The following is a 13,680-nucleotide window of genomic DNA, read 5'->3' as shown; positions in this document are numbered from 1 at the left end:
TGGTTGCAGCCATGGAATTGTTATCGCCATAGTTTATTCACGCATATTGTCAATAAGTTGGCAGTGCATCTTTAACTTTCATTCCATTTTATATTAAATTTATCATAATTCCCATTTAGAATTCTAGTTTATATTTTGCATTTATGCATAATGTAGGCATGCACATTTGACCTCATTCACGTCTGTTCTGCTGTTAAATCTACATCCAGTTGAGTTTATTTATGCATTCCAGTGGTTGATCCGCATTGCATTCTGCATGTACATTCCGCTGATTTCATCTTTGCATTGAATCCACCGGGTGATAATGTGATTGAATATTCTGTGTTGCCATTTGTTGAATAGTTGTTGTTATCACATTAAGTTTCCAGCTTCATTCGTATCTCATTCATCTAGATTCATTACCATTTCATCAATTCTGCACACTACATCCTGCATAAATTCACTGCTACCACAGTGTAACTTCTTTGCAGCCACTCTCTATTTGAATTTTGATGTGGCTCTTGACTTGCAGTGGCAATTTCATCATGGCAAATCTATTCACACATGATCAATTCCTCTAGGCACATCTCATTCCATTTAAGAGCCATTTCAATTCTTCATTCCATTCTAGGTTCCTTGCCTCTCATGCATTGCATCAATGCATATCTTCTTTAGTTTCAAGCATGCAATTAGCTTAGTTTTAATTGAATAAAATTCTGCATTTTTTCTTAGTTTTAAAATTTCTCTTTCCTCCTTTTGTTTAGTTGTATTTTCTTTTAAGCGAGATTTAATTATGCAAGCTAAACATGACACGCAACATTTCCTTGAATTCGATCCCGAGTCAATTTTCCTATACTTCGTTAGGGGGAATTATTTGGGTTTTATTTAACTCTTAAAAACGATCTATGAAAAAGTGAGTTAACATCAACTAAAGTAATTTACATATTGTCGAGCTAGTAGCACACAAATTAGAAAAGGGAAAATCAACCCTAAGTCATCTCCCAATAAAATTGATTTTTAACAAATTAGTTCATATAAGATCGTGTACAAGAGAGTTAGTAAAATAAAATAAAAATAATGGTAGAAGATTAAGATAAACAAAATAAATAAAAACATTGGATAACAAAATCATAAATGAAAGAAAGAAATAAAATTTTAACAAGATTAAAATAAATAAAATAGTAGTACAGAAAATAGGTTGATTTCACTACTTTTTAAAAATAGGATTCATCATTGGTGTTCTAAATATTATTCTATGATTTCAAATTAATCATGCTAACTTAATTAATTTGGTGTTGTCCTCACTTTTAATCAGATAACTTCTCATTCAAAAGCAAGAACTTTTTAGATTAATCATAGCAAGTTTAACTAAAGTAATTTCTCAATTAAATATTACTATACCTAATCATGTCTATTCGTTTACTTCTTATATCAAGTAAAAAGTTAATTGGCAAAGTAACTTCTCAATTATTAGATAAAACTCATTTAATCACATAAAAATGTCTAACATTAATTAAAGTAACTTTTAAATTAAAATAAAAAATCCTCGGATTTATATGAGTGTTATGGTATGTAGATTTAATATTGTGCTAACTTACGACAATGTAAAAAACATTACTTTTACTTGATTAAGAGACAAAAGACATATATAAAAATAAATCACAAGAAGAATGAAAGGAACAAACATATTTATTCCATCTAACATCAAAATCTAGTTAAGAAATTATCATAGAATTAACATCAGAAGTTTAGCATTCCATAAATGGTAAAAATAAGATACAAATAGAAGAAAAGAGAGGGAAGGAAGAGGAAAATGATGCAGAGGTCAAAATAAACTTAGCTGAAGTTCTAATCAATTTATTTCCACACCTCCATGAGTTTAACTTAGCTGCAACTAAACTAACACACCTTAAAATATCCAAAGAACATTTATGCAACTAAAAACTTATTTTTTTATCATGTTTTTGTATCACATGCTCAATAAACCAAATTAAGAAAAAAAATCCTAATTTAAATAATCTATTAGCATAAAAACCAATGAAGAAGTCAAAATTAAAGGCTAGATGAGGGCATAAATTTGCAATCATCAATCACTTTATGGAATCAAGATTGAACAAGCTGGATTGAGTTTTCCACTCATCATTTATCACTTCAAGTTTGTTATTTCTCTTCTTTGATCTCAGTTTTGCACTTTGTGATTACAATTTGTGTTTTTGATTTTATAAATAAAAATAGGAACTGATTGAATATTGATTTGATCACTGAATACGAACTAGATTGAATGATATTTTTATTTAATTTGTATAATTCGTTTAATTAATTAATTGATTTGGTTATTTGTTCAAATTTTGATATAATTATTTAAAGAACTTATAAGAATAGTTGTTTAATTTTAAAGTATACGAACTTATATTTTCATATTTTTTTTGTTTTAATTTTGTTTTATTTGTTTTGCTTTTTAATTATGATTCAATTCATGTGTTACCTTTCTGAATCTCTACACCCCAACTTTAATTTTAATGAAGAAATACTAAAGACTAAATTCTTAGCATCTTTGATTTTAAGAACAAAATTGAAAATCAATTTTCATACCTAATTTAAAATGTAAAATATTATTCATACTTGTATTTATATTCAATCAATCCATTAAATTTCATCAAAATCAAAATGAATTTAAATAATGTCTTAAAAATTAAATGTATTTGTTATCCTATTTTAAGTTCATGTTATATGATCAAACATTCCTTGTAAATTAAATCTCTATTATTTTTTTCATGTCTTCACATCTTATAATAACCAACCTACCAAAGGTCAAATTCACATTTGAAACGTGGTTGGAGTCGGTAAATATAAAAACTAAAGTTATTAAGGAAATATCCATTTATATTGGGAACTTTTTCCAGACACATAATATATTATGTTCCATAACATCATTCATTACCAACCTTTATACAACATGTGTTCATCCTAATCCTTAGAGTCACGTGAACAAACTGTCCAAATATGTGTTCCATGAAGAGGATGACAAACCTCACTTCGTTCTAGGAGCATGTACTTGAGTTTATTGATAATGTCATTCTCACAACGCTCATGAAGGAAAACCAAATAATTCTGCAAAATGAAATTTGCCTATACAAATAAAGAGAAAACATAAATTAAAAAAATCTTACTGAAAAAGATTATAAATAATAAACAAATAGTTAAATAACATGTTTGAAAGCTCCTAAAAGAATGTTATTAATTAAATAAACCACACAATAAAATATGTATTCATCAACATCTTAACATTATAGTATTATAACTTTCTATGTTTTGTATATAATATCTAAATTTACATACCTGGATTGTTGCTTATATAGGATAAGGTCTCATTTAAATTTCCTAACCAAAGTTTCCTGGCAAATGTAACATGTATTGATCTCAGCAATGGGGTGATAACTATACCTACTGAAAAAAATTTCATTCTTGGAATATTTCTTGCCCGCACAATTTGTATGTTAGGTAAATGAATTGTTCCATTTTGTTGATGGAAACTAAGCAACTTTGGAAGATCCTTGAGTACAAGACACTCCATTTTTGGAAAACTAACTGTCATGTCTTCACGATTATCAATAGATATTACCTCCTCTAATTTGTCACAATTGCACAATTTTAGTGATTTGAGATTTTGAAGGTTTTTTGTAGAAGAAATTGAAAATAGACTTTGGAGGGTTCCACAATGAACAATGTGAAGTGACATTAAATTTTGGAAAAAGGAAACTGAAGGTTCCATGTTCCAAATACAAGTGAAACTTCTTAGATAACTCAATGCCAATTCCTGCAACTGAGGAAGAAGTTCTTGGATAATACCAGTTGGTTTATCATCTTCAAGATAAAATATCTCAGTCAATACATCACATTGTTCCAAAGTCAATTTTTTCAACTTGTTAAGTCTTATGATAATGTTAGAAGAGATGACATTCAATAATTTGTTGTTGTTACTCAAAGTTAGATATTCCAATTCATAAAATGATTTGGAATGACAATTGTTCTGCCAAAGCTTCTCAAAATCTTGATTTTTCATGTACAACATCTTCAATGTTTCCAATGATAACTGCGAGGAAGTAATGAACAAACGATAAGTTTCAATGGTAGGAACAAAGATTATTAACACTATACACCTTCCTATATATAGAAAATCATTCTTGTACACACACACACACACACACACACACACACACACACACACACATATATATATATATATATATATATATATATATATTAATCGTCTCTATATATACACATATGATCATAAGTATCATTTATAGTTTTAAATCTAAACTTGTTGAATTTAGGAAGAAACTTACTGAATTTGGGAAGAAAACATTTGAAGTGGTCGATATTGAAAGATCTTTTAGTTCCTTAGACTCTTCAACAAAATTTGTCAAATTGGGACAATTTGTTATTTTCAATTCTTCTAAGGAAGGAAATTCAGATGTAAAAGAGAAAAGACTATACAAGTTTGTCAAGTTCTTGAGACAGACAAACTTTAACTTAGGAAATGTGTTCTTTCCTCTTGTTCCTTCATCTTTATCAGTGGTCATAATTTTCTCCAAGGCTTCACAATTTGAAATTTCTATACTTATCAGCATTAAAGAAATTGGTAGCCATTTAAGTAACTTACATTGCTTCACTTGTAAGCTTTGCATGCTTTCACAAAACCTAACAAACTTTTTGTTGATGACATAACTTAGTTTAGGTAGATCAATCAAAATCAATTCATCCAGATGTTGTAGGAGATTTGTATGATAAGATATTTCATCATGAATGTTAAATACCAGTTCCAATGTGTTGCAATGGCTCACAATGAGCTTCTTCAGACTCTTCAACTCATGCAATGCCTTAGAAGAGACTGCACATACCAACTTGTGGCAGTTATCTAACTTGAGTTCATTCAACTCAGAAAACGACCTGTCATTAGTTATTTGTGACGCATTTGTAGTTGCAAACCCAGTTGTAAATTCTTCTAGCTCGGGACATTTTTCTATTATCAAAGATCTTAGTTGTGGGAATTCTAGAGGATATAAGTAAAAGTGAATCAATCTTGAGAGAGACTTGAACTCCACCTTATTTAATGTTGGGAATTTAATTGTTTCAATGTTACCACTATCAATAACTTTCTGTAACATTTGACATGCCTCTAACTTTAGTTCATTTAGTTGGCTGAGTTTCTTAGCTGCAGAAGGAGTGAACAACTTATCCAGAGAGGAACAACTTATTATGTGTACCATTTGCAAATTTTCAAAGCCAAGAATTCCCACTGGATCCTTGTTCCATATGCATTTTACCTGATGTAGTTCTATCAATATTAATGCCTTTATTTGTGTAAAATATTTGTCATGCCCATCATTGTCAGGGGTAAATTCATTGAGATCAAACAAATGTTCTAAAGTTTGGCATTGCTTAATGCTTATATCTTGAAGCTTGTTTGCTCTCTTCATCAAAATAGACAAAAAATTGTTTAGCCTTTGATCACAATATTTTATCGAAAGTTTTAGCAAGTTCCTAAAATGTGAAGGGCGAATGTCATCTATTGCCTTTCTTAATTCCTCATTGTCTTCAATAGAGTACTCTTCCATTGTTGAAAATTGATCCTGTAAGATTTTGCATTCAATTTTTGTAATATTGACTTATTTTTATACTCACTCATTCATGTAAGTTATCGTTTCAATATGAATATAAATTTTGGCTTTTTAGCTTGCCTTTATTACTTTTAAAGTAAGTAAAATTAGTTTTTATATATATGCCAATTTTCTTTCACATATCCAAAATAATTGACTTTTTATTTTTATGTTTAAATGTGTGAAAGTTTACTACTTTTAGTCATAAAATATTTCTAATTTTTTTTCAAGAGAAAGTTAGCGATAAATTAATAAAATTTGAAGTAGTTTGCGGATTATTAAGATATGATTTGAAGAAGGAAAATTTTAGCTTGTTTATTTAGTTATTTGACATTAAATTTGATGTTTTATGGTTAGTGAGTTTTCAGTAAAGGTTTTAAATTATTTGGAATGCCTATAAAGATTTTTTGGTAGGAAATGAAGTTTTGGTAGATGAAAATTAATGGAGACAAAATTTTCAAAGTTTTCAAAGTTAAAAGCTCAATGGTGTAAAAATATTAAAAAGATAAAAATCATAGATAATTTAAACTAAAGAGAGCAAGTATATAACTAATTAGTATTTTGAGGGAGAACTAACCGATAATTCAAAAAGATGGAGAATCTTGGTATCAATGTCAATTTGTTCTTGGCCTTCTAAGATAAATCTCTTTAATTGCGATTCTTTTATTGTTCCCAACCCAAATTTCTTCAAGTTAGGAGAGTTGTTCAGAATCACATGCTTCAAAATTGGCCATTCAACCATATCTCCACATGAGAAGCCCCTTAGATTAGGTAATTCCTTAAAATGTAATTTGTTTATTTCAGAAAATTCAATAGGAATTGTAGCTTCTTTTGCATCTCCAAGTTCTCTTGATGCCAATCGTAGTGATGCAAATCCTAATGATTGTTGGATGCAAAAACAAGTTAACATTAAAGGGGCAAGTAAGGAAAGAAAATAGAAAAGTATTCAAAATAAAAGAAAGTAAACAACACTTAGATTATTAAATCAAAAGTGTGTATTTATTAATAAAAGAATGTTACTTATACCATTTTACTTTATTACTAATTCTCACAGACTGATTTCTTATAACACTCATTTACATTGCATCTATAATGTCGTAATATCAACCCTAATGTCTTTTCGTAATAGTGTAGTCGTAGTGGTGGAATACAGGTAAATTTATTTATGTAATACTACATGTCACAAATAATACTAACAAGACATAATCTTTAATAGATTTTGCATAAACTAATGATATAATCAAAATCATAATAATATATAATTTGTGTGTAAATATTACTTTACCAAAAATGATTTTATAAGATTAAGTAAAATATAAATTCACTTACTAGATGAAATTAAAACTATGTAGTTAAGTGTAAAAAGATAGGTACATTCCAAATCAAAGAGGAAGAAAAGAACACAAAGGAGAAGAGAAGTGTTAGGAGGTTATATTAATCATCACATGATATTTAATCAAGTATTATTAATTTTTGTTCCATAAATTGAAAAACATCAATGTAAACTTGCATGTCATTATCTGAGCATTCTCTTACTTGAAATACCTGGATAACGATGTATGTTGAACGCCGTATACTCTGATGTCCAAGAGACTGCATATTAAAAGAGGACTTTGAAAATGTATAAACACGAAGCTCATAAAAAATATAAATTTAATTTTCAAATATTAATATGGGTCAAATTGCAACATTATTGAAATTGATTAAACTAACTTTAAATATGACATAATTTTTTAGAAAATTGTTAAAAATATAAAATTATTTTTAACTTTTGCAGTAAATAAATATTATTTAGCAAAAAGTAACTAAAATAAATAATAATGGATGTTAATTAGAATAAATATTAAAAGTAGACTAGTTAAAATAAAAATTAAAAACAAATAAATTAATGACGGTTTAATAAACACTAATTAAAATAGTTATTAAAAATATATAAGTCAGTGGTGATGTTAACAAAAATAAATATTAAAAATAAATAAATTAAGAGACATAAATATAATTTATTTTTATTTATTTGTAATATTTATATATTATAATTTTTTATATATTTATGACAATGAATATAAATTTTTAAAATTTTAAATTAATTTCAAAATAAAAACGTATTAATATCAGTTCAACCGATATTAAACTACTTTAATTAAATAATTTAAAAATTAATAATAAATTAGTGTCGGTTTTCAAAAACCAACACTATCAAATTAGGCTCCACAATTGAGAGTTTCATAGGCATAAAACGTAAATACATCACAAATAAATATTTAACTCTGAATTTTACTTATTAGCTATGCTAAATTAATAAGTGAATCGGGTATGACAATTTAGAAGATTCTAATTTAAATGTATAGGATTTCAGACATATTTTTGGCTTTTTAATTTATATTTTAAAATCTGTTTTGGAAAATAATTTCACTTTACTTATTAATTAATTATTATTTAAAGTCTATTGAATTTGATGAATCACCGTGGGCTAGATTAGTCCATTCAAATGCAACTTTTGATGAATCAGATCAAAATAAAGTAGATTGCGCTATTTAAAGTCTTCGATTCCAACATATTTCAAATATGATTTTAAATAAACTATATTTCAAAACAAGTGATCACATCGCAATTTATCAATTTCATTTATCTTAGAGATATGTTATACTTAGTACTTAATCTTAGGATGAACTAATACTTATAATCAGTGATTAATTAATAAAACATTTTTTTTGCAAAATAATAAATGTAACTCATGTTTGAAATGAATCCATATAAACCAATGTTTTCATTGTTGTTGCCTAAGTAACATTTGATAACAAATATTTTGCTGTAACTTTCAGTTATTTAGGTGAATCAATAAATTTTAAAAGCAAAGATAAGGAGGCGAATGAGTTCTCACGAGTTTCCACACGCCTTAACTTTCTCCTAGCATGTAGAATAAAATTGGAAAATGGATCATCATCAGGGCTACTTGAATTAACAAAGCGATGATGTTTGATCAACGACCGTGGCATTTTGAGGAAATTTGGATGATGCTGAAACTATGACACCAAAATCATATATCAAATCAATTCCAAATACAACGAAACAAACTACCACTTTTTTTATTTTCAACAAATCCTAAATGCTACTTCCTTTTTTAAAATAACATTTTCTCAGGGTAAAAATATACATAATTGTAAGAAAATTTCTTTACATCTTCTATTGCAATGGTTACCTTAAGAAATTGAAAACAGAGACAGAGAGATGAATAAATTGTGACCAATTGTGACCAAATAAATGGTGAAAGTAGCAGCATATAATAACATGAGCAATGTGGTTTCTTTTCCGATGCTCTACTTCAAATGGAAGAAAAAGAAAGTAGATGATTATGAGCTTTGTGTAGTGCCAAGGCAAGCACATGATCCATTTCTTCATCCCTATTTCGATTATTACTTCATTTTTAGGTCTACTCTTCCACATCTCACATCTAAATAATACTTTGATTCTAAACTTCTCATACACTTACTCAATATATGAAGCTATACATTGTAAATTAATGAACGCTTTGTGGGATTGTTACTAGACTACAAAAATAATTGTTTCTAACTGAAATTAAATTTGGTGTTTCTAAGAGTTTTAACCTCTGTTAAGACGGTTTCTATGATTTATCATTTCCTTGTTAATGGAATACCTGAGATTTCTAGCAATCGTTGAAATAGTGCAATTTACCGGCAGTTTACAAAGGTTTAAAACTCCTAAGAAAAAAAAACAACGAGAAAGAAATAAAAAAATCAAGAACTTTAAATAGAAAAAAAATACATTCTTCAAATAAAACAACTCATAATTACGGGTTCAATTGACATGACCTGAAATATAAGTTCTGTTTGAAATTATTTCCTTTTCCTCCCCAAAAATACCTGGTGGAAATTGAAAGTGAAGATTAAACTTTAAAAAATAGAACACAAAACATTTTTAATTACATGTATATATTATGCATGAACCCTGAAGATTTCTTTATGCCCTTAGGTATAGGCTTCACTTTTCAGAAAAATTAAATTAAAATAATATTACCATGAAACATTTCAACAACGTTTGAAAATTAAAATGCAATGTATTTAAATTGTTTACAATTACATTCTCTTCATTTTCTAAATAATTTGTTTGGATAAAGAAATTAAAATACCTTACATTTCAATTTTTTGTTTAGATAAACAATTGAATTTCTTATGAGATAAAATTTCATTTTAACAATATTTATTTTAAGCTTAATTATATTTTGAATTCATGATAAATTTAGAAACGGGCTTGAGGACTCAGATGGGTTGAGGACTCAGATGGGTCGAGGACTCAGATGGGTCGGGCTGACCCGACCACCCAACTGAGCTGGTATGACCCGACGACCCAGACGGGCCAGGTCGGTCGAGAAAACTCGACGTGTTGGACCGTCTCAACGATCCAGATAAGCCTGACCAAGCCGACAACTTATAAGTGTTGGTCATGCCCGTTAAAGTTGTTGGGCATGTCTGGTCGGCAGACCGGTCAGGCATGTCAAAGTTGTTGGACAGGTCGGGCCTTACGGATCGTTGGGCGTACCTAACACATTTAGGTCTTCGAGCCTACACGACACCCCTAGACCTTTTTCGATCATGAGGACCATCCACCATGTTTGTGGCGTGGGGCTCGTCCGACCCATCGTGGTCATTAGGCATGTTCGGCCCGACTCGTCTTAGTCATCGGGCCTGTCTGACCTGTCTTGATCATTGGGCCCGACCGACCCGTCTTGGTCGTTGGACCCATCGAACTCGTCTTGGTCATTGGACTCATCATACTCGTCTTGGTCATCGAGCCCACCTAACTCGTCTAAGTCGTCAGGCCCGTTTGGGTCGTCGAGCTCGCCAGACCCATTTGTGTCCTTGGGCAACCCGATATGCCTGGGTCATCGGCCCTACCCGACACATGTGGGTTGTTGGGTCTACCCAACCTGTTTAGTTCGTAGGGCCCGTCCAACCTGTCTTGGTCGTCGGACCCGCTTGACCCCTCTTGGTTGTCGAGCCTATCCGGTCTGTCTAGGTTGTCTGGCTCGCCCGACCCGTTTGTGTCGTCAGGCCGGTCCGATAGGTGTGGGTCGTCGGGTTCGCCCAACCTGTATAGGTTGTCGGGCCTACCCGATCCATTTGTGTCGTTAGGCTGTAACACCCAACTAAAACCTAGTGCTACTAGATGTTCTTTACTTATCTAACGTACCATTTACTTATGTAAGGAAAACTTATTTGTATTCATTTAACAAATACCAAACTAAAAAAATACCACTCGAATGTATCATCTATTTGACAATCATGATATTTATGCGAATAAAATATTAACATATATATAAGTGTTTGTGATAGAAGTTTGTTTATACTTTTACAACCAACTAAAGATACTTCTTAGTTTGAAATACATCACAAACAAGTTACACAATATCAGTTGTAGCTTTAACAGAATCCAAAGTTACATGAAAAGTTAAACTAGACAATCTCATTGTTATATTCTAGGTCTCAATTTTCTTCCTCTGAAAAATAAAGAAAGTAAGGGTGAGTCTTTCCCTTAACTCTAAAACTTCATCATAACATTTCAAAACACAGTTATTTGAATAAACTTTCAATTGAATGAAACAACTTCACAAAAAGTTTAAATCTACATAATATCATAACCAACCATGCCAAAAATATCAAAATCAAGTTAATCAATAAAATAATCATTTCTGAATGTTTTGAATCTAGGATATCAAAATCCTGATTATCAATCTTTTAATAATCATATTCTTCAAATTCCGAGTTTCAACTCATTAGTATATTCATCTCATATTCTTTCTTTATATATTTTGGGTCCCAATCACTATCATTAGACTTTTTCTGAATCACAATGGTCTTACACCAATATAACGTATACGTTATTCTACCTTCCTGGTCTTACAGTATAGTTAAGAGGACGTTCGAGAATAGAGTGCGAGGCTTGTGAATTTTTGAATACCCGAATAATTATGTATGTAAATCCAAGGTATCTATATCACCACCCTCTATTCTCCTAGGTCTACCAGACCTTTCTCTGGACTCTATACTCAGTGTATCTATGTACTATCCATACAATCCTTTTTATTCTTTATTTATGTACTTTGATTTATAATCATCCTTTCACATTTATCTTTATATGCAATTGTTAAGACTTTTACAAAATTTGGACAACATTACGACTGTGTTTCTAATTTTCATTATTTTAAAAATAGTCAAAACAACTAAATTAAAAAGAGTTTAAAATCAACAACCAAGCATAAATCATTCTTTCACAATAACTTTACAAAAAATTAATCAAAAAAATAATCATAATTTAAACATAATTTTCGTATAAAATCTTATAAGTAAAATAACAAACTTGTTTTATTTATACATTTTTGTGTAAAACTTCAAATAAGATGATTCTTGAACCTAACCTTAGGTTTTCATACCCAAGGAATCCATTTTTCAACTCAAACTTTCAAGATAATGTATGAAAATTTCAGAATCAAGAAGATAGATTGTATAATTAAAGAAAACTTGTTAAGATAAAGACTTAGAGATTTGAGATAGACCCTTCATACCTTCAAGATGCAAATTATACTCTAAGATGAAAATTAAGACCTCAAGGTCCTTTATTTCTCTCTCCTACTTCAATTTTCTCCCAAGAATTTAGACCTCTCCTTCTCTATTGTTTTGAATTTTATAAAGAAGATGTGTGAAATGAAGTCCTATTTATAGGAAAACTCTTGGACAAAGGGATAAGGATGAATTAATGGTAGATTTATGAGATTCCTTAGTGAGGATAAGTTTATTTTTACCATATAAATTATCCGAAATTCCCATTGTAGGCAACTTCGTGGTAGTTGCAAGAAGACTTGTTGACTTTCCAAAAGACTTATTTTTACTCCAAAGTATAAAATTCATATTTCTTACCACACAGCTCTAATTGTAAATCCCAACAGTGAAACTAAAGACCTATATCTCTAGAACATCTCGATCGAATATGAGCTTAATCCAACGGTTAATGAATTTGTAATCAAATATTTACCAAGGTAACTCAGAATTGGACAACAGCTACAGACCTAACTTTTACACTAAAATGCGGAAGTTACTGCTCCTTGCGTACACGTCCAATTTAAAATCCCACCAGTCATATTGAAAAACTGTTTTAAGAATGCTCCTGGAAAGTTTCAGCCTAACCCAATGGTTAATGAAGCCTTAATCACAATTTTACTTAGGCAACTCCAAAATAAAAAGTAGTTAGCACAAAAAAACATCATTTACATTGTACAAAGCCTTTTGTCAATTCACTTATGAAATCATAAAATTACTTCACTCTACATATTTAAGCAAGAAAGTTAAATATAATTAATATAAAATATAGGGTGTTACAAGGCTTGCCCGACTTGTCTGGGCGGTCAGACTAGTTCGATCTGTATTGGTCGTCGGGCCTACCTCACCCATCTTGGTCGTTAGGCTTGTCCGACCCGTCTGGGTCATTTGGCTCGCCCGACCCGTTTGTGTCGTTAGGCCAACCCGATACATGTTGGTCGTCGGGTTTATTCAGCCTGTGTGGGTTGTCGGGCCTGCTGGACCCATTTGTGTCGTCGGGCCTGCCCGACTTGTCTTGGTCGTTGGACCAGTCCGGTTCATATTGCTTGTCGAGCCCACATATGGATTGGGCCAAATTGACAACTCTACCAAAGATGTCTAGAGTGTGAGGTTAACTGAGAAAAATTTCAAATTCCACCTATTTTGAGAGTATTTGAATTTCTACTAATTTAGCTAATTGAAATACTTCAAGAAAAATGCTTGCATTTTAAATGTTTTTTAATTTCTCTATCCAAACAAAGGATTTCATCACAAAGAAATTTAAATTCTTCAAAAAAAAAAATGAATTGCTTCATTAAAATGCTCTATCCAAACACATAATTAGACTAAAACTGAGAGCATAGATGGGTGATTCTTCCGTAGATGGGAAAACTTAGCATAAAAATATGTAACATAACACTATTTAGAGGAGTTTTAGAGTACGCTAA

The 13,680-nt window shown here is 30.2% G+C and overlaps 2 protein-coding genes across 2 annotated transcripts; both read right to left on the bottom strand.

Moving 5' to 3' along the window:
* Positions 1-2,907: 2,907 nt before the first annotated feature.
* LOC114189208 lies at positions 2,908-5,651 on the bottom strand. Its single transcript, XM_028077921.1, has 3 exons — positions 4,329-5,651; positions 3,319-4,072; positions 2,908-3,108 (listed from the first exon to the last, which is right to left on the bottom strand). Exons 1-3 carry the CDS (start codon positions 5,598-5,600, stop codon positions 3,068-3,070), a joined length of 2,067 nt encoding a protein of 688 aa, XP_027933722.1. The 5' UTR covers positions 5,601-5,651; the 3' UTR covers positions 2,908-3,067.
* A 544-nt stretch (positions 5,652-6,195) lies between these two features.
* Positions 6,196-8,885, bottom strand: LOC114188411. The gene is made up of 4 exons (XM_028076999.1): positions 8,842-8,885; positions 8,524-8,665; positions 7,188-7,235; positions 6,196-6,518 (listed from the first exon to the last, which is right to left on the bottom strand). Exons 2-4 carry the CDS (start codon positions 8,636-8,638, stop codon positions 6,196-6,198), a joined length of 486 nt encoding a protein of 161 aa, XP_027932800.1. The 5' UTR covers positions 8,639-8,665; positions 8,842-8,885.
* Between the last annotated feature and the right edge of the window lie 4,795 nt (positions 8,886-13,680).

Source organism: Vigna unguiculata, chromosome 6 (genome assembly GCF_004118075.2).
Source record: "Vigna unguiculata cultivar IT97K-499-35 chromosome 6, ASM411807v1, whole genome shotgun sequence".
Classification (NCBI taxonomy): domain Eukaryota; kingdom Viridiplantae; phylum Streptophyta; class Magnoliopsida; order Fabales; family Fabaceae; genus Vigna; species Vigna unguiculata.
This window is presented reverse-complemented; position numbering and strand designations above follow the sequence as displayed.